The 21,280-nt window shown below is 37.1% G+C and overlaps 1 protein-coding gene across 3 annotated transcripts in view; it reads left to right on the top strand.

Moving 5' to 3' along the window:
- The window catches only part of Pals2 (protein associated with LIN7 2, MAGUK p55 family member), a 97,328-nt gene that overhangs the window by 34,413 nt on the left and 41,635 nt on the right, over nt 1-21,280 (top strand). For all 3 annotated transcript variants that reach the window (XM_085691085.2, XM_085691081.2, XM_085691082.2), the window contains 2 exons: nt 10,822-10,940; nt 20,064-20,216. In XM_085691085.2, coding sequence (XP_085547211.1) covers nt 10,824-10,940; nt 20,064-20,216 — 270 coding nt within the window. In that variant the 5' untranslated portion in view covers nt 10,822-10,823. Of the gene's footprint in view, nt 1-10,821; nt 10,941-20,063; nt 20,217-21,280 lie in introns of those variants that run through there.

The following is a 21,280-nucleotide window of genomic DNA, read 5'->3' as shown; positions in this document are numbered from 1 at the left end:
GAGATGAACAGACACCTCCATGTGTTCCTGCTGCCTTAATGGTGAGCCTTACTTCAAGGCAAAGGAGTGAGGTCCACAGACTAACTGGACACTCTGAAACTGCAAGACCAAATCAGTGATCCCTTCCAGAAACCATTCCCTCCTTTAGTCGCAGCTAAGTTTCTGAAGGTACACACAGGAAATTAGTACTGGAGAATTTCGGTTGTTAGTGTCAATAAAGTTCTTATTCCTTTAGAATTGTTTTATGGGAGGAATGCAGAGTTTAGAGATAGTCTAGAATGCTGTATAATCTGGATATAGCAGGCAATTCTGGGTGAAACTCAGAAGCCAGAGTGCAGATAACAACACAGATCAGAAAGGCTGACCTATAAGATTGTGGTAAGGAGGACACTACCAAGACCTGGACTAGAACCCATTCATGTTACTTGCTGAAACAAATAATTTGTTTGTATTTATCCATGCTCTAGGATTTTGATTGAGGATGGATTTAAAAGTGACTAATAGACTAATTAAAACTTGAGAAATTTTCAGGACAATGTAGCAGTCTGTGATGCTGCCTGTGATTTCTGGTTTCTCTCGCCAAGCTTATGGTGAGAATTAAAGCAGGCTCAAAGACCTGAATGCCTTTCAGGTTTGACAGAAAAGCCAGTGTAAAGTTGGGGCTAAGTAGTCATCATTTCTGAAGCGATTAAAAGAAGTTAAGAAATTGAACAATGTTTGAAACAAGCCTAGATGTTTCTCAGCAGTTGACCAGATTCTATCCCTTAAGTGAGTAAGGTGTAAAGGTTCCAAAAGCTGAGAAGAAAGCTCTAACTACTCTGGCTTGGACAGAGTCACCTGGGAAAGGAAGTGCTTTCGTGGACTTAGCTGCCCAGCTACTGCATAGGCTGACAGTAGACCTTGACACTGTCTGCCACATGATTCTAGGTTTGTACTTTGTGCAGACTGCAGGAGTTCCAGGAGGATTTCATCCAGATTTCAAAGGAAGATCTGGGAGGCCAGGCAGTGTGTAGGAGAGTTGGAATTCTGCAGGCAGCCCGAGAGGGCAGTATGTGAAGTTGTGGAGATGAGGTCTTAAACTGCAGTGGAATTCTCAAGACATTCGAGATGCTGAAATATGGACCTTCTGATACATGCCTCATGTCACAAGTGGTACCAGCCCAGAAGAGAGGCAGTGTGGACTGCAAGCATAGAGGCAGGGCTTCTCACATCCCTTAGAGCTCGTGTATGATGCTGGACATAGGTTATAGGAAGAGTTTTTCTGCTGGGCTTTAGTCTTGCTTTGGTCTGATTATTCCTAGCTCTACTCCCATTCTCCATTTTTTGAATGGGAATTTTTTTTTATAGAGGCTCACAATTGCTTGTCTTGAGTCCCAAAAGAGATTTTTGAGTCTTGGCAAAGTAAAACACTGAGTTCCTGAGCACTAGGAATGAAAAAGGAGGAGCTGGGCACGGTGGCATACACCTGTGCTCTCAGCATGCAGACAGAGACTTAGGAGTCAGCTGTGGAGGAAGACCGTCCTTGGGTAGATTTTCAGGTTACAAGAAAGGTTAAAAGAGACTGTTTAAGACAAAAATCAGCTCTACTCTCCCCCCCCCCCCACACACACACAAGAAAAAAAAGGAAGGAGAGAAGGAAGAAAAAAATGAAAAGAGACATTATACAGGATGACATTCATAACTAACTGTGTACTATGTGACGTATTAACCACCTTTATGAAACAGAACCACTGGAGAGGCACAGGAATGTCATCAGATGCACATTAGTAGCCAGGGACTTTAAGAAAGCATGTGGAATACTGAGTAGATGAGCTGAGCAATAATAAGTGAGGGGCTAGAAGATCAAAATCATTTGATAGGTCTTCTTAGATAAAAACAACGTAGTCATTAGGTAAATCTTATTAGAGATATGGTAGGCTTTGAATCCTTACAGTTGGTGGGGAACATTCATTGTTGAGTGCTGGAATTTATCAGAATTCTAAAGTCAGCAAACTTGTTTATAGTATAGAGCAGTGGATGCTTTATACAGTGGGGAAAGAGATGTAAAAGGGTCATGGGCAAGAAGGATCACAAAGGGGTACTTCTGGTTCTTCTGAAAGAGATGAATTTTTTTATTATCTTAATGCTTATAGTATTGCAGATATACATATATATCAGAGTATATACTTTTTATATGTAGTTACACTTAAATTTCAAAGAACTTTAAAAAATAAATGACTACAAAAGTTTATTGTAAATTAGTATTACTTCTTGAAATGCCAATTTATAACTATATTGATAAAAATAGTCACTGATAGAGAAATTCCATGTCCAGAAATTTAAGCTATAGACATACCCATAAAACTATACAATAATCATAATAGCAAAAATAGTTGGAAATAACCTAAATGTTTCATATAAATAAATTAGTGTGTTAGATAATCTATACATAAAGGTATTATTTCTTTATATATACCAATTAAACTCTTAAACAGCTCTATAAAAGTGACATATAGGAGGTTGAAGAGATGGCTGGCCCAGTGGTTAAGAGCACTCATTGCCCTTACACAGGAATGAGTTCCCAGCACTTCTAAGTAAACAATAAATAAATAAGTGGTGGCTCATAACCGTCCATAGCTCTCAAATCCAAGGATCTGAGGCTGTCTTCTGACCTCGCAGACAGCAGGCATTCACGTGGTACATATACATAGGCTCAGGAAACACACTCATACGTATACAGTAAATCTTACTGAAGATGAAGTGTATGTGTTGCTACTTCAGACCTGGAGGACATAGGCAAGTATGCAGTGATGCTGTACCTCAGGTATGGAAGATACACATATAGAAACAGATGTGGTGGTGGATAGATTTAGAGAAGTACCTGAAAGAGCAGCAGTCCACAGTTTCAAAAAGCCACTTAAAACAGCTTTTCATAACTTATCGCTGGCAAAATTGACTTGAACTCACATGAGGTTTTTTATAATCTTTATCCACTTAATTGTGAATATTCTTCATTTTTGCTACAGTTAATGACCTATCATGTTCTTATATAAAGAATAGTGATTGACCATATCTGTCTATGACGAAAAATGATTGCTAAGATAAACAATATTGGTAAATCTGACCAGAATAGTTAAGTGATGAAAATTATAAATGGTGATATATAGATATTTCCACACTCGGTTGATCTACAAGATTTTATTTATAGATAATGAAAAAAGTTTTATGCCAATAAAATTTAATGAATTCCCTAAATGAATACAAATTTGTTAAACTATTATAAGGAAGAAAATTATTCTAGTGTCTTGAAGAGAAAGTAAATCCCCAATTCAGATTTTTCCACAAAGTTACTTAGTTGTTTTTGCTTGTAGATGTTAACTATTACATCCTAGTATGTGCAGAAAATCCAACTCAATCTCGACAAACTGTTAATGCCAGTAAAAGAATTAAGATTGCTGCATACAAGGTTAATCCAAACTAAAATTTTAAGAATTCCTTTTCACAGTAGAGCAAGGCACGTACATTCAGGAAGAAGTCTGTGAAAATATGTCAGGATCTTCACACACAAAACCAAGTTAGTAAGAAATTAAACGGAACAGCTTGATGATTCTGTCGAACCAGGAAGCTTGTTGACAGCCGTGAGATTTATACTGTGGAGACTTTGTGTGATTACCTCATCTTTGTCTCTCTTTAGGGAAAAGTGAATTTTTCTTTAAGAACAAAATATTTATAGTAGATAGCAGAAAACTTGAAGGTATTCAAAGTGAATTTAAATTCTATCTTTACATTTTAGGCTCCTAATTTCACACTTTAATGCTTTTAGTCATTCAGAATGGAACATTTCATTGTTTGTGTGCTGTTTGTCATAGGCAGGGTGATGGTGGGTGGTGGTGATGTTTCTGCTGCAGCATTGTACTAAGTAACAGAGGCTGGCGTAGAGATCACCATATCGCCTATGCTGACCTCAGGATTTTCTTAACTTAGCCTTCCAAGTGCTAGAATTACTGACATGTGTCATTGTGTCTGGCTAGGACTTACTGATTTAATAATTCTTCTTATAAAATCTACTTCTTTTTGTTTGAGAGGACAAACAAGTCCTGGAAATTGTGTCTAAGAACTGAGATTGAAGCTAGGGTTGGTGGCATTTGTATGCAGTCTCAGAATTTCAGGTGGAGGCAGGAAGCTCAGAAATTCAAGGTCAACCTAGACTTCATGAAACTATGTGTTTAAAAAGAAGTGCCAGAAAGTTACACTAGTCTCTGTTACAAGGTAATTGGTTTATGATGGGAGCATTGATAGGTCCATTAAAAACATGGCAGTGTGCTCTTTCTGAATTAGTCAGCAGCAAAGGGATGCTTAAAATAAAAAAAAAAAGATGATTTTCTTTATAAAGTTGCAGAAACCTTGTAAGTAAATTACTATGCTTCAGATTAGTTTTTTCTTTTTTCTTTTTTTTTTCCCCCGGTGGATGTGAGAACAATACATATCTAGAGGGCAAAGTTCACTCAGGAGTCATTCCTGAGGAACCATCCACCTGTTTGTGTGATGGAATCTTTCAGTGAACTGTGAATTACACAATTTGTAAAATAGGCTGGGCTAACTGGCCGGCAAGCCCCAGAAATGCTCCTGTCTCTGCCTCCCTGACACTGGTTTTACAAGTACCATAAGGTACCCTTGGAGCGTTTTCATGTTTCATTTAGCTTGGCAACCTTCCGGCACTGCCTACTTAACAGATAAAAGAAACTGGCTTGGGAAGGCTAAGTTGCCTACCCAAGTTTTCAGGGCTAGTCAAGTGGCAGAGTAGAGGCTCTTAGCCATTCTGAAGTACTGTTCGCTTAAATTCCTGCCTGTCACACACATATTTCTCTAAGTTGAATTTTTAGAGGAGAAATGGTGTCTCTTTTTCTTCATCCAGCTGTGTAGAAAGTGCTGAGTAAAGGGTGAACTATACTGTGCACGTTTAAATTTGTTGTTTTCTTCTTTGCCTCAATATAACTAAATGAGAATCCCAATCTTGACAGTATATTGTCATTTTATGAAATGTTTTTCTTTTAGGGAATGAGCTGAGGTCAGGGGGGCTACAAGGGCTGCTGCCCCCAGCCAGCCAGTTTATTAGTATGATAGCTTCTTATATACCTTTCAACTGGGAAAGCAGAAGACAAATCAGCAAAGAACATCAGACGGCAGAATTTCGGGAGCCTGAGTCCCTCTAGTAGGCAAAACATTTCATAGCTCAGTGTCTGGAACATTTGACCACATCTTTACAGGAAAAATATCAAGTTCAAGGCCTTGGCCTCAGGCCCCCTGGAGCTCTGATGGCAGACCATTGCTGGCCTTGCCATTAATGACCCTGCAGAGAACCAAAGCATAGCATACCTTGTTACACACACACAGGACCTTTGGCCCTACCTCGCCCCCAACAATGATCAGTACTTTTTCAAAATCTGATCTTAAGGAAACATCCCTATTTCACTGGATTCTTTTGTTATGCCTTTTCTTGAAATTGTATTTCATAAAAATTTTGCTGCTCTGTTACAAGCACAGGATAATTATCTAAATGACTTTTGGTACTTTCTTAACATTTTTCCAAATATATAGTGATTGTAAATTAAGCAGCAGGTATCAGGTATGTGATTGTTTTATGTTTAAAATATAAATAATTTTAACATCTTGATTTAATACCTAAGTTATCATATTTTCATTTGGGAAATTCAGTTTCTTAAATTAGATGAGTGTGAACATTGTGTCAAATGTGGTAACAAAAGTATTTTAAATATTAAATAGTAATCTAGTCCTAACTGAATACTTAGAGTAGTTCACTTGATTACTTACAGTTCTAAACTGAGTAGAAACACTTTTGTAAAGTGCTGTTGTGAAACTTGTAGCAAAGAATATAGGTAGTTAAGTATTATTCACTTTATTAAAATTGCTTTACATGGTGTTCTAGAATGCTTGGAAGTATAACAGTAGAAAATATTACTGTTCACTATTCCACTTCAGTAATACAAACAGTTAAACACACCACTTGTGTCATACCTTATGAAATAATTCATGGGATTAAATACATAGTTTGGAAAATGGTTGTTAAGATGCATTGAAATGCTCCATTTTTATGACTGAAAATGCATCATTGAGAACTTTTAATGTACTAAACTGCATCTTAGTTCTTTGGGATTCAGATAGGAACAAGACAGGTAGGGTTTCTGCATTTCTCAGAATTTTACAAGAAACTGTGCTTTGAACAAAATCACATATAATTATATGGGTTTGTCAGAATTGCAGAGTACTATGAATATATGTATATTAAGGAAAATTCTAATTGGAGCAACCAGTGAGGTTGAAATTTTGCTTCTGAAAGGTGTGTGAATTAGCTGTGCAAAGGCGGTTGTCTATAAACGGTGGCAAACAGAAGATTTTGTGTCACGGCTACAAAGGTTGGTGTAGCTTGAATCCAGCAATGTATTAAAAGGCTTAAAAGCCTTAAAATTTACATTTTAATTACTTCCTTTTGGGCCATTGCCATGGTTTGGATCTGGAATACCCCCCAAAAGTTCCCACCCCATGGTGCTATTGGGTGGTGGCAAAACCTTTAAGAAGTAGGGCCTCATGGGAGATTTTTATTGAGGGCATGCCCTCAAAAGGAGTTCTGATACCTTGGTCCCTTTCTCTCTTGTCCTGGCTTTGAGGTAAACAGCTCTGCACTGCAGTAGGCTTCTGCTCTGGTATGCCATTACAGTCCCAAAGCAGTGGGGCAATGGTCCGGTATGAAAACTGTGAGCCGAATAGCTGTTTTCTCTGTGAAGTCGCTTGTCTCAAGTGTTTGTAACAGTGAGGGGAAGCTAACAGTTATAGGCGGAATGCAGGGACAGTCTGGGCAGGATGCTATTACAGCTAAGACTCATTGCCAGGCAGAGGAGAAAGAGTGTGTAGATTCTAGAAATAATGCCAGAGGAGGCATCATTGGCTTGTTCCTTTGTCTGAGTTTTCTGCTTCTACCAGTTTCAAGCTTATATTTATGTGGGCCTGATGTTTTCTCCTCAGCCATTCTTCTTCATCTTTTTTTTGGACTCTTATTAATAATTTGCTGGTATTCTAGAGGGAATTTTGAAGGGAATAGACACAGTGATAAAGCTAAGTAATCAATCTACTATGTTCTGTCTTTTTGTGTGTGTGCTGAATTTCATTTGGGTACTTAATTTAAATATTGCTGTGACAGGGCTGTACACTTCCTAGTGTTTTGTGGTTGACAGCTCAGGGAACCCCATATATTTATGCTTCTAAAGATGTATTAGCTTCTTTTCCGTGCTTTCTATTTCAGGTAAATTTTTTAAGTTAAAAATCCTATTGGATTTTTATTATGTTTCATTCTTTTCTAAAGAATTGGCACCTTTTTATGTTAGTGATTCTTACTATAGAAATTGCCTTCAATATATTTGAAATGACATATATAATATACTTTTATGATTTAATCATTTCTGAACATCTTATTTTACCTTTAAATGGCTGCTACTACTATTTAGGGAAAGTACTGATTTTCTCTGTTGATTTGATTTATAGTCACTCAGAAAATCTATAATGAAATAGCTATTTATTAGTATTTTTTTAATTGTGATGTAACTGACTGATTTCCTGATTTCTATTTCTCCTTTTATTCACTCACCCTTTGCACTTCTGATTTTCCATTTTTGTGACATTCAAAGTGTTTCCGTGTTTTTTTCTCCTCCCTTCCTTCCTCCTTTCCTTCCTTCCTTTCTTTCTTTGACAGGGATTCTCTCTGTGCAACAACCCTAGTTGTCCCTCTGCCTCCCAAGTGCTGGGATTAAAGGCTTGCATGCACCACTACTGCCCAGCTGTTTTTCTTTTAAAGAATTTTTTGTTGTTGTTTTTCTTTTTAACATCTATTGATTATTTTTTGCCCTCCCAGTCCTTCACCCGTTGGCCCTCCCTTCAGACCCCTTTGTCCCATTGAAAGCTTTTACTTGATTCACAGTGGTTTTCTGTTTTCTTATATTTTCTGTCTCCTTCCCTCTACCCTTCCCTTCTGTTTTCTCCTCCTTCTTTTGGTAGGAATCAAACCCATGCCATAAATGCCTCTTGACAAGCACTCTACTCCTGAGCTACATTTGCAACCCCTTTGCTCTTTTTAAGACTTTCCCTCAGCTTTATTTTGTTGCATTTTTGATTAGGGCCCCAGCTCCCTGTCTTTTTCCATTTCCTCCCCCACTGCTACCCATCCCCCACCCCATCTCAGTGGCTCTTTGGAGTTTAGAGCTTATGTTTGTTGAATTTGGTGCCTCTTGTTCATCGATGTGGATTTCCTCAATGCTAGTTCTTGATTTGTTCTTATTTGAGACTGGAGGACTAGATTAAGTACTAACTTTTCTCTCATTCAGATAAAAGTTTTATTTTCTACACCTGAATAAGAGATACCTCCTTCAGGGATTATGAAGGATTAGAATGTTCAGATAGCTTCTTCTGAACTCTGAGACTTTCCTTTCTGCCTGAAATCTGAATAAACTGGGGACACCTCCTTGCTTTGCTGGTGTCTGGCCCAACTTCTCAAGGCTCCCCCATAGCAGAGCTTATTTCATACAGGAAGCACTTGCATACACTAGCGTTCTCCTGTTGTTAACTATGTCTGGTTTAATTCATACTTTACTTTGGAGTGTTCTCTCTCTTCTGTTAGAGTTTGTTTTGTTTTAAAACATGAAAGTACTTTATTGGAAGTTTGGGCATGAGAGGACTAAAACGATGATAAAACAAAACCCACCCCTGTTTCTGTTCAGAACCGTAAAATAGCACAGGACACATCTGTAAGAAACAGTTCAGATTCTGTTGTCTGTAATACTGGAGAGAAAGGACAGAATCCCTGTCAGTTGGGGTCAGTTCGTTGTTACCCTTTGTTAATTGTTCTCACACTTCCTCTTTATCTGTTTGTGTGTCTTTAGAATGTAGCTGAAAAGAGGTATGTATTACACTTTTATTAGAAATTCATCAAGTAGCTGGCCATGGTCACACACATACTTGATCCCAGTACTTGGGAAGCAGAAGCAGGTGGATCTCTTTGAGTTTTGAGGCCAGTCTGGTCTACAGAGTGAGTTCCAGGACAGCCAGCGCTACACAGAGAAACCATGTCTCATATTTTTTTTTAAAAAAAATTAAATTATATTTATATCTTTTGTTTAAAAATTTCATCAAGTTAAAAGCTAAGCTGGTGTCACAGGTCTGTATTTCTGTACTCAGGGAGCAGAAACAAAAGTCAAGACCATTCAGATCTGCATAGTGAGTTTAAGGCCAGTCAGGACTTCGTAGTAAGACCTTGACTCAGAAAGAAAAGAAATGAGGAAAAGGGAGAGAAAAAAGAAAGCACAGGGTAAGTAAAAGTTAAGGATGATTGATAGCTTTTATACTATCAAGATGTAATTATGATCTCAAAAATAAAAGGAATAATAAATAAAAATAAATAAATAAAATTTGAGCTTCCAAATGGGGAGACGGGGATTCCCCCTTTAAAATCTGGGAGATTGGTACTTTTATTAGTGTTTTAATATTCCATATGATCAAAAGCAGTAGCAATGTATGCAGACCTTAAAAATGGTCGAAGGTGTGTAGTCTCCTTTATTTTTCTACCTAGACCTAGGTGGATCTCTGTGAGTTTGAGGCCAGCCTGGTCTACATAGTGAGTTCCAGGTCGAAAAAAAGTTAGAAAATAGCAAGGAAAAAAGGCTTGAGTAACAAGTCTCCCCAAACAAAACAAAAACCTGTTTACAGATCTGATTAGGAGAGATGATTAACAAATCTGAAATAGGTCCTGCTAGGGAGTGGGAAAGTGTAGATATTTTTATTACTTATTGCTCTTTGGGGCCTGCCACCCAGCTCCCAAATAAATACATAGAAACTTATTATTCTTTATTAATGTCCAGCCTTAGCTGGGTGAGGAATTTATTTTATAAGCTTTGTTAATGCTTTTAGGAGGAAGAGAGGGATTTGGAAGTATTTTGTTTTCACATGCGATGTTTTAGATTTTGTCAAACACTTTCTTGTGTATCTGTTTGAAATGTCCTTGGGTTCTGTTCTAGAATATTGATTGGCTTTCATGTTTCATTCCTGGGATAATTTATATTTGGCATTTATGTATAATCCTTTCTATATGTTTCTAGTTTACATAGCTAGTGTTTTATTTGTAGATGTCTATTTCTAAGGGATATTAGCTGTAATTTTCTTAAGAGTTACATTTGTCTAGGCTTGGAACCAAAGTATCTGATTTCACAGAATAAATTGGCAAAAGTGTTTTTGCCTAGCATAGTGATGCAGAGGGAGGTGGATTTCTTGAGTTCCAGGCCATCTAGAGCTATATAATGAACACCTCTCTCAATTCCCTCATCTCCCACTTCCATACAAAGAAGAAAGTGCTTATATTATTTGAAAAATTTGTCAAGTTTTAGTTTTAATTATGTTTTTAGATGTTTGGTGGAATTTACCAGTGATCTGATTTGGACTTATGGGAATTTGTGTGTGTGTGTGTTATTTTATCTCTATACTTTGTATAAGTCTTCAAATTTTTATTTTCTCTTTTTAGTATCTTCAAATTTGAGAAAAAAAGCAAATGAGTTTTGTGTGTATTAAGTGTAGTCTTATAAAATCAAAACTGTATATAAACATTCATCCAGTTCATGAGACAGTAATTAATGTGAAACAATTTATTTTCTTAAATGGATTTTTCAGAAGAGTTTTGTTAATTTTTTTATTTACACTCTTATTCTCTTATTCATAATGGTCTGGAGTTTGAGTATTCTTTTATTTATGTGTTCACTAATTCTTATCTGGCTTTTATCTCATCAGAAATGCAGCAAGTTTTAGAAAACCTTACGGAGCTGCCCTCATCTACAGGAGCAGAAGAAATAGACCTGATTTTTCTCAAGGGAATTATGGAGAATCCTATTGTGAAATCACTTGCTAAGGTATGCTAGTTTATTCATAAGATTACTGACGGACTTTGAAAATTGTTTTTATGGAAGTCTTTTCAGTGATCACTGATGTGGAATTTAGGTGGTACACCTTTCTGAATAGTTAGCAAATAACACTTGTCACATAATGAAATATTAATGTATGCAAAGATAAGGTTTTCTTACTTTTTTTATTCTGCCCATAGAAAATAGGATGACTTTTAGCTTTTGATCCAGTACCTTAAAGCTAGGTAGTCCATAAGAGAACAGAGTTGAGCTGGAGCTTGTGAAAGGGATTTTGGTTCTGTCTTCACTTTCTACCAGCAAGGTGTTGATTTTTTTTCTTTTACATTGTAACTCATACCTGTTTATCATTTAAATTTTTAATCACTTTTATTTAGTTCTTTTTTATTTTATTTTTGAAATTTTAGAATTTTTTCCCCCATAACCTTAATATTTTAGATGTGTTTCCTTAATCAACTCTGGAGCAAACTTTATTAACTCATTTAATACACACCTTCTACAGCCATATTTGTAGTTCTGTTTTATTTTAATGCAGTTTCTTAATAATGCTGATTTTGAAGATCAAGGAAGCTCAGTATATTTATTGCCTGTTTCACTCCCTGCTGGCTCTTACCTTAGAAGTTGTTCCAGGTTGTTTTGCTTTTGGAAAGCCATTCTGATGGTCATCCTCCAGCCTCTCTTTCATAGATCCACCCCCTCCTTTATGTTTTGCATTGACTGCTAGAATGCTTATCTTACCTGTGTGGGGTTTTTTTTGTTTGTTTATTGTTTTTCGTTGTGTTTTAAGGCTTCTGAAAACCCTTTTACCTTTTCCATTAGTAAATATGAATTAATGTGGCTCATTCATCACAGTTATTTCTGATGAGGTCATGTGTAAAAATAATTTTCATAACTTACATATTTATTATTGCTGTGTTTTCATAATATACAGGGAATAATTTACCTTCCCATTCTGACTTCTTGTTCTGTACCTTAACAACTTACTGTGTGAGCCACAGCTTCAGGACCTGCTGAAGTCACTAAAAGAGATTTGCCGTGACCTCTTATTGGTAGTTGCTTTACTCTTCCCTTATCTTAAACTGTTGATTGTCACTTTTTATTGTTTGTGAATCACTTTTGTCCCTGTTCTCATGTTTAATTTAAGGCTTTTATTGTAGATTTAGACATCTTAGCAACATGTAAGGCCTTTACAGTATGCTTGTAGTTTCCTAAGGCCTTTAAAATACACTAGAGTAAATAATAGGACTAAGGGTTAGGAAAGGTATTCTAACGTTGCCTTTTAAGTTATGTGCTCTATTTATTTTAATGCAGAGTGATGCTATTTATGTGTATTTATTCCCAACAAGTTCTGTGAGTGGAAAATGGATTGGTTTGTACCACCTATGATGGACCTTCAGAAAGTAACCAGATTACCATTCTTAGCGTTTGAAATGGTTGATATACTTTGGAAAACATAAGGAGCAACTGTACTCTTTTTGATTAAAAATAAAGACTGGGCAGATAATTCAGAGGGTAAAGTGCTGTGTACGTATGTATACCTGAATTTAAGTCTTCCAGACCCACCTAAAGCCTGGCGGTGGCGGCGTAGCAGTGGTGGTGGTGGTGTGCATGTTTGAGAAGCAGCAAAAAAGAAACAAAGAGACTTTGTTTTAAATAAGGTGAAAGGCAGGACTGATACCCAAGTTGGTCTCTTTACTTTCTCTGTGGAACAGTGGGTGTCATACCTAGACTCACACACTCCTTGTGTGCTTGTTCTCTCTTGTCCGTCCCCCTCTAGCCTCTCTCTCTCTGACACACACACATCATAGGTACACAAAAGATGAAAAAAAAAAAAACACCAGAATGGATCAATGATAACCAACATTCAAGCAGATTTTTAGTAAATAAAAGCAGTGGTAGTTAAATCCTCATGCAGCATAAAGAGTTTGCGGTGAGGGAGGAACATCTGTTTCTCAGTCACAGCAATCCACTTCTCTCATGCAACAAGAAATTGAAGAGAAGCTAGGCATGCTGAGAGGCAGGATTATGTGACTAATCAGCAGAAAAATAGTGTGTTACCATGAATTATTCTTTTAGTAGAGTTTATAAGTAATGACTTGAACATGGCATTAGCCCATCTTAATAAACGAGAAGAGAAGACATGTAAAGTACTGACATTAGAGAATGTGAATCAAATCTAATTGACATTTTAACACTGAGATACAATATCTGAAATTATCTCACTTGATGGGTTTAAGTATTGAAAACTAGAAAATAGAGCAACTGAAAAAACCCCAGTTGAAACTCATGGAAAGTCCAATCAAAATATAGAACAGTGAACGTTCTTGTATGTGAGATGCACACCCAAGCTCTAACATGTGTATTTCCCATCCCAAAAAAGAATAAGGAGAGAAAGTAGAAATGGTGTAAAATCAGAAAATAGATGAGTGTTTGGGCTCAGAGAACCCCTTGTTCCCCCTGGCTTTCTTAGCCCAGGATGACTGCCCAGGCAGCGCCACTGCAAGTCGTCTGACTCTTCCATGTCAGCCCATCAATCAAGGAAACACCCCACATGGCCAAACTTAGGGAGGCGTTTTCTCAATTGAGGTTCTTTGCTCCCAGAGGATTCTAGTTTGTGTCAAGTTGACAATAAACTAGTAAGAATGACTTAAAGAACCATGAGTGAAGAGAGAAATCACAAACAAAATACCTTGGACTGAGTAAGGAATTGCAAATGCATGACAGAACCTATAATGTGCTACAAACCCAAAAGAGAAAATTTCTGTGTTAGAAAATAGCAATGCCCAAATGGGAAAATGCAGTGTAAATAAACAAAAAGAAGTGAGCAATAAAAATGTGACACAAAAATTATTACAACTTACGATAATATATTAGTAAAGTCAATATACCTTCAACTAAACAAAAATTACTGCCCTGGGTTAAAAAAAAAGAAAAAAAGACACCACAACAGATCCACAGACATTGTTGCAAGGATAATAATAAATTTATGACCTGGAGCTGGAGAGATCTGGGTTTGATTCTCAGCACGTAGATGGTTGTTCACAACCTTCTGTAAACGCTAGTTCCAGAGGATCCGATGCCCTCTTCTGGCTTCCTGGGCATGAGACACGGATGTGGTCCATAGACATTCATGCAGCCAAAATACCCACACATATAAAGTAAACATTTATCTTTTTTCTGAGACAGGGTTTCTCCCAGAACACACTCTGTAGACCATGTTGGAATATCCACCCTACCACTGCCTCCCAAGTGCTGGGTTTAAAGGCATGTGACACCACCACTACCAGGCTTAACATTTCTTTTTAAATGTAAACATTGTGACCATGACTGTGACAACAACAGTGTAACTTAATTTCTTAAAAGAGAAGTCTCACATAAGAGATAACTTCAGTAGCTCTGTATCTAGTTCTCAAACTTGAATGTTTGAAGCTTAAAGCATCGTATAAAAGAAGCTCCACGTCTCTTTACCGTAAATTCTACCAAACATTTAATGAAGAAATAATACTAATTTTACATAATTTTTCCAAAAAAGGGAAAAAGAAGAAAACACTAATGCTACCTTGAATATAAAAATATTTTGATAAAAGAATTACAGAATTGCATTCCTGACAAGCATAGATTTAAGTCTTCTGTTTGTTTTAAAATTAATTTTACTTTATGTGTATGAGTGTTTTGCCTACCTGTATGTCTGTACATCACATGCATGTTTCCTGCCCAAGGAAACCAGAAGACGGTGTTGGACTCCTGGAACTGGAGTTACAGATGTTTCTGAACCACCATGTGGATCCTGGTTATTGAATCCAGGTTCTCTGCAAAAGTAGACATTGCTCTTAACAGCTGAGCCATCTCTCTTGCCCCAGTTTTAAAATTCTTAAGATTAGCAATTACAACAGACAAAACCAGTAATAACTTATAATAATATCATTCATATGCAAATAGGAATAATTTGACTTCTTATTTTTATATTTGTAGCCATTTAATTTCCTTCTCTTGTCTCATCCTGGCTGTTGCTTGCAGCACTGTATTGAAAAGGAGTGGGGATAATTCAACTTTTATTATGTTGAGGTATGTTCCCTCCAGTCCTACTCTGTCTAGGACTTCTTATCATTAAGGCATGTTGGATTTTGTCACAGACTTTTTCTGGCTCTATTGAGATGATCATGTGATTTTTGTATAAGTCCATTTGTATGAATTATTATATATTTTGACTTCATATGTTGAACCAACACTGCATTGATCTTTTTGATATGTGCTTGTAATTCAGTGTGCTAATATTTACTGAGGAGTTTATATCTTCAGAGTTATTGCTGTGTAGTTTTGTTTTGTTATTTATCTGGTTTGAGTATTACAGTAATACTATCCTCATAGTACAAGTTTGGGAGTGTTCCTTCTGTTTTCTTTCTTTTTCTTTTTTCTTTCTCTTTTTTAAGAGTTTAAGAAGGATTAGCTACTGTTCTTTCAAATTCTGGTAAATTCTCTGAATTCATCAGGACTTGTATTTTTTTAAACAGAAAGCTATTTATTGCTGTTTCAATATCCTCTTTGTTATAGGTCTGTTTAGGTTGTTAGGGTTTCTATTGCTGTGAACTCAGAGATCCGCCTGCTTCTGCCTCCTGAGTGCTGGAATTAAAGGTGTGAGCCACCATCCCTGGCTCAGATATAGGTAATTTATCTGATAAATAATTTACAAGTATTTTCTCCTAAGCAGTAGGTCATCTTTTCAGTTTCCTTATTTTACATTGTGTGTGTATGCATGGACTTCTGGACACGTGTGCACATTCATGTGTGTGAGCACAAGCATCAGCGTGCCAAGTGCGAAGAACAACCTTGGCTGACAACCTTCACCTTCCACCGTGTTTGAGGGAGAACCTGTAAACAGAAACTGTACTTTGATTTCCCTGATGCCCAGACCTGAATAATCACAGACACTGGCCAATGATTCAGGCATATTTCTAGCTAACTCTTATATCTTAAATTAACCAATTTCTATTAATCTGTGTACTGGCTGTGGCTTACTGATAAGGTTCTGGCTTCTTTCTCCTTCAGCATCTACATGACTTCTGCAAAACTTCACCTTCTTTCTCCCTGCTTTCAGTTTAGTTTTCTGGCCTAACTATATTCTGCCCTGCCATAGGCCAAAGAACATTCTTTATTAACCAATAGTAATAAAACATATTCATATCATATGATATATATGGGAATCCCATATCATCAGAAGAGAGAGGGAGGAAGGGAAGGAGGGAGGGAGGGAGGGAGGGAGGGAGGGAGGGAGGGAGGGAGGGAGAGAGAGAGAGAGAGAGAGAGAGAGAAGCCTAGCTGGCTTCTTTTGCAGCCCCGGCCTGTGCTGGTGACTAAAATGCTTCAGAAAAACGGCTTTTTTCATGAATTTGTAGCCCAAATAATGAAAGCGCAGAGACAGGATTGTTGTTTGTTTGTTTTGGCATGCTTGGGTTCCTTGCAGTTGTGTATGAATTTTAGAATTAGCCTGTCAGTTGCTACAAAGAAGTGACCTGTGTTTCCAAGAACTATTACAATGAATCTTTTGACCATTTAGAAACTTACATGTTTCAAGCTGAGACTTAATGCCATCTGTCCTGAACAGTTTTGTTTCAACTTGACACAAGCTAGAGTCATCCTGAGAGGAGGTAACCTCAATTGAGACAATGCCTCCATAAGTTCAGGCGGTAGGCAAGCCTATATAGGGCATTTTCTTAATTAGTGGTTAATGGGAGAGGACCCAGCCCTTGGTGGGTGGAGACACCTTTGGGCTGGTGGTACTGGGTTCTATAAGAACGCAGACTGAGCAAGCCGTATGGAGCAAGCCAATAAACAGCATCCCTCCACGGCCTCTGCATCAGCTCCTGCCTCCAGGTTCCTGCCCTGTTTGAGTTTCTGCCTTGGCTTCTCTCAAAGGACCCTGACTCTTAGGGTATATAAGCAGAACATCTGCCCTTTCCTCCCCAAGTTGCTTTCAGTCATGGTGTTTCATCATTCCAATAGTAACCTTAATTAATTCGCCATTTCTTAAAAGAAAAGACTCATTTAATCAAACATGTGGTTCATTTGCCCCTTTAATTTTTTTTTTTTAATAGAAGGTCTTACCTTATAGCTTTGTTGCCTACCTGGAATTTGCTGTGTAGACCAGGCTAGCCTCCCGTGGGGGTGTGCTCTACTGTGACCAGCTCTTAACTGGTTTTTAGGGTTTCCTGTGACCCTATTAGTTTGATGAATTAAGTTCAAGTTGGCACTTAACCCTTGAAATTATTACATAAGTTTTGATGTTGAAGTAAATTAATGGTCTCAAATTTTTTTTTTCCTACAGTGCCTCAGAGCTTTAATAACTACATATTAAACTGTGGTCCTGGAGAGGGGGGAGGAGAGGGAGCGGGGGGGAGGGGAGGGTATGGGGAGGAGGGGAGGAAGTGGAAATTTGTATAAACAAACTAATTAATTAATTAATTATTTTTAAAAAAACTGTGGTCCTGTATATCTGTTCTAGGAAAAAATGAAATTGATTTTTTTTGTTAATGTTTCTATAAATTCTCATGTTCCCAGTTGCCCTCAGGCTCACTATATAGCTAAAAATGGCCTTGATCTTCCTGATCTTCTTGCTTCCACGCTCAAGAGTTTTAATTACAGGCATGTGTCACCATGCCTGGCTATTAAATTGATCTTGAATATTTTCATTTTAGAAATTGGTTCTCCATATTAATCTTACTATAGCCATAATTTCACTAAAACACTTCCTTAAAACTTTCTGTATTTTATATTAAGAGGCTTTATTTCCATAAAGTCAATCTGTGAAGTGAAGGAATGTTGGGTATGTTTGAGTTACTTTCAAGTTCCACCTCATAGGAGACACTGCCTTGTCTACCTGTGGTTTTTATCATGTTACCACTTAGCATTGCCTAATATGTAATAAAGGCATACGGAGAGGAGAGGAAGGGAGCTGTATTATGAATAGTCAGGTCAGCAGTCTTTTCTGTACTGAAGGCCTGAACTGAAGCAATCTATACATAGCTTTATATATATTAATTATGTGAGTAACACAGGAGAACACTTAAAACCTGTTGACTTTAGTGCTTGTATGTAGTAAACTGGTCATTGTCTGTGTCCTAGAGAACACATAATTTTTACAGCTCTTCCTAAGAGCAAAAACATGCAAGTCAGAGGGGCAGGTGATCTTTCAAAGCCGTGGAGTACCAAATACCTACGGTAAGGGATGGGACAGAAGAAATGGCACCCCTGTCTTGAGAGAGCATACTTAAAGCAGCAGCTGGAAGAGGTCTGCAGAAAACTGAAAACTTCCCCATTCTTCTTACTCTTGCATTTTCTCGTTTTTGTATTTTTTTTCTTATCCAAATAAAATAGAATTGTTTATTTATATCATCTTAGGTCTTTTGACATGTCATCTTATGTTTAATCAGAGCTGCTGTTTCTTTATCAATCTATTTCATAACTCTAAAAATGTTTTCTTCTGAGGTCTTTCTTAAAGTCTCTTCCAAGAGTTTACTTTGCTGGATGTGATGGCACATCCTGCAGTCCCAGCTACTCAAGATAGATACTGAGACAGAAAGATTTCTTGAGTTCACAGTTCAAGGTCACCCTAGCACCATAGAAACTGTCTCTTAGGGGGAAAGTGAAATTTGTCTCATGAAAAAAAATGCATTTTTGCAAATCACGTTGAAAAAAAACTTATGTAAACAAAATGATCATCATTTACAAGTGTTATCAAATTACAAATGTTGTGTTTGGATTCTCAAGCAACTATTCTGCGTGGTGATACATACAACATGGAGACCATCACAGTAATATGATACAGGAAATAGGATTTCTATTTCGCATTTAAAGAAGTGAATTATAAGATATCAGTGTAAAATCTGTCATCGTACATGGTCTTCTGAATTGACTCTCAGTAGTTACCCTTTTCCTGTCTTTAGAATTAATGAGCAACTATTTGTCAAAAGAAAACCTAAAAGATGGAGCCTATGTAGTGTTCTTTCTCAATATGAATTTAGAATCCTGGTTTACTCCTATTATTAAAAAATATTTGCACCTGAGATAGTGTAGGACCATGGAAAAAAGACTTAATTTTTTAAAGGTAGATATATGAAAGAGGTTGCCTCCCAGTTAGAGTATGAGACCTCTCAGAGCTGCTCAAGCACAGTTTCCTCTTTGTTGATGATTTACTTAGTGTTTTCATTACTTGGTAGTGAACCCAGTATGCATTAAGAAAGGACAATGCCGTTGAGCTATATCCCTAGGCTAAATTTTCAAACATGAAAAATACTAGCTTCAGGGTTCTGAAGTTTCCAGGTGAGTTTTGGTTTTGGTTTTGTTTGTTGGGTTTGTGCATCCGTCGTTGTTCTGTCTGTCTGGGCTTCATTTTCAAGATCAGCCCAGACAGTGGTCTCAAACTGCCAACCTGCCATCCCAGATTCCCCAGGACCAGAATTGAAAACATATGCCAGTATACCTGACTCACTTCTTTTTTAAATCATTTCAAAAATAGTAACTTTCATAATGAATGTTTTTATTCTTTTTATACTTAATTACTTGCTTTAATGAAATGAAACAGTGTCCAGAGTTCAGGAATAGATATCTAGTTAGTGAGTAGAGAGTAGCATGTGCTCTTTTCGTACCATCTGGCCTGTTCGGGTTTTTTTTTAGCAGTAACTGTAAAAATGTATATATTTCATGGTGTAGGGTAGAAATAAAGACCAAAGTCATTACATTTTTGTGGTGTGTTTATAAAATCCATCTATTGCTTCTAATTAAAATATTAAATATGGCTTCAGTAAATTAGACCTCTAATGTCTTTTTCTTATATTTGTACATGCGTATGTACATGCCACAGTGCTTATGGAGGTCAAGAGGACACCTTTCAGGGAGTCAGTTCTTTCCTGCCATGTAGGTCCCAGTGATAGAACTCAGGTCATCAGTCTTGGCAGCCAATGCCTTCACCTCACTAACCACCTTGCCCACTCTCTAAGTAATATCTTGTAAAGCTATATATATATATATATGCACACACACACACACACACAAGTGAAATCTTGGTTGAAATAAAAAAATTTCAGTAATATTACTTTAATCCATTGTTGTCCTTTCAAGGCTCATGAGAGACTTGAAGATTCAAAATTAGAAGCTGTCAGTGATAATAACTTGGAATTAGTAAATGAAATTCTTGAAGATATCAGTCCTCTAATAAGTGTGGATGAAAACGTGGCAGAGCTGGTTGGAATACTCAAGGAACCTCATTTCCAGGTAACTTACCCTCTTTCACAGCTTTTTCCTTCCATGCTAAAGTAATTCATGTTGTGTAGAGCCTGTCTTAAAATTCTATAAGTCCCAGACTATGTATTTTAGTATCCTAATGTTAAAGGAACATAAACACACATATGTACACCACAGAATGTTCAGTGTCTGCCACAAAAACAACCTTGACTTTCCTTTGTGCATCAGTTAACCCTGCCCATCAGACCCCATCCTGGGAAGACTTCTCCTCACTTGGACATGTCACTGCTGCCACCTTTTGTTCATTCGTTTGTTTAGCATTTTTTTGTTCCTTTGTTATTGGATGAGGGGCGTGTGCCATAGCAGATATATAGAGGTCATAGAACACCCTGTTGGAATCTTTTCACTCCTTTTAACATGGGAATCCCTGAGATTGAACTCAAGTAATCTAGGTTGGTGCTGGAGCCTTTACCCTCTGAACCATCTTGATGGCCATTTACTTTTTTCTTTTTTTTTTTTTTTCTTTGTTAATATCACTGTTTTTCTCATTCCTTCTTTGGCCTAGTTTGGACCACTTTTTAGTATGCTCCAGTATCGGGGTTAATTCAATTAAACCCATGATGAAAAGATGACAGGAAGTTTGTTTAAGGGTAGAAACTGTCACATAGCATACTTTGTTCTATAGATTTAGAAAAAAAAAGTATAGATTTTTTTTTAAAGTTAAGTTGCTTTAAGTTAAGCAGTTTCACAAAGAAAAATTCTCTTCAGAGCAGAAAGAATGGGATATTTAAAGTGTATGCTAGTGGAGACTATTAGGAAAGTAGCAAGCAAATAGGAAGCCCAGAAATCATCCAGCTGTGCATGGCTGCTCGTTCTGTGATAGAGACTTTACATTTTAGTAGGAGAAAGAAATGCTGTGGTAGAAGAAGAAAGTGTCACTTTTTTTTCCTGCAGCCTTTGCCCTCAAAACTAGGTGGTAACACTCCTTTGCGTTTGTAAGACACCATTTGTGATTGAGTTCATGTAAGGCAGTATAAAGAATTTGAACTTTATCTTGAGGGCAATGGGCCAGGGCATTATATATATGAATTTAT

Source organism: Myodes glareolus, chromosome 6, assembly GCF_982192425.1.
Source record: "Myodes glareolus chromosome 6, mMyoGla1.1, whole genome shotgun sequence".
Taxonomy (NCBI): Eukaryota; Metazoa; Chordata; class Mammalia; order Rodentia; family Cricetidae; genus Myodes; species Myodes glareolus.
The sequence above is the reverse complement of the archived record's forward strand: the minus strand, read 5'-3'. Positions and strand labels throughout refer to the sequence as shown.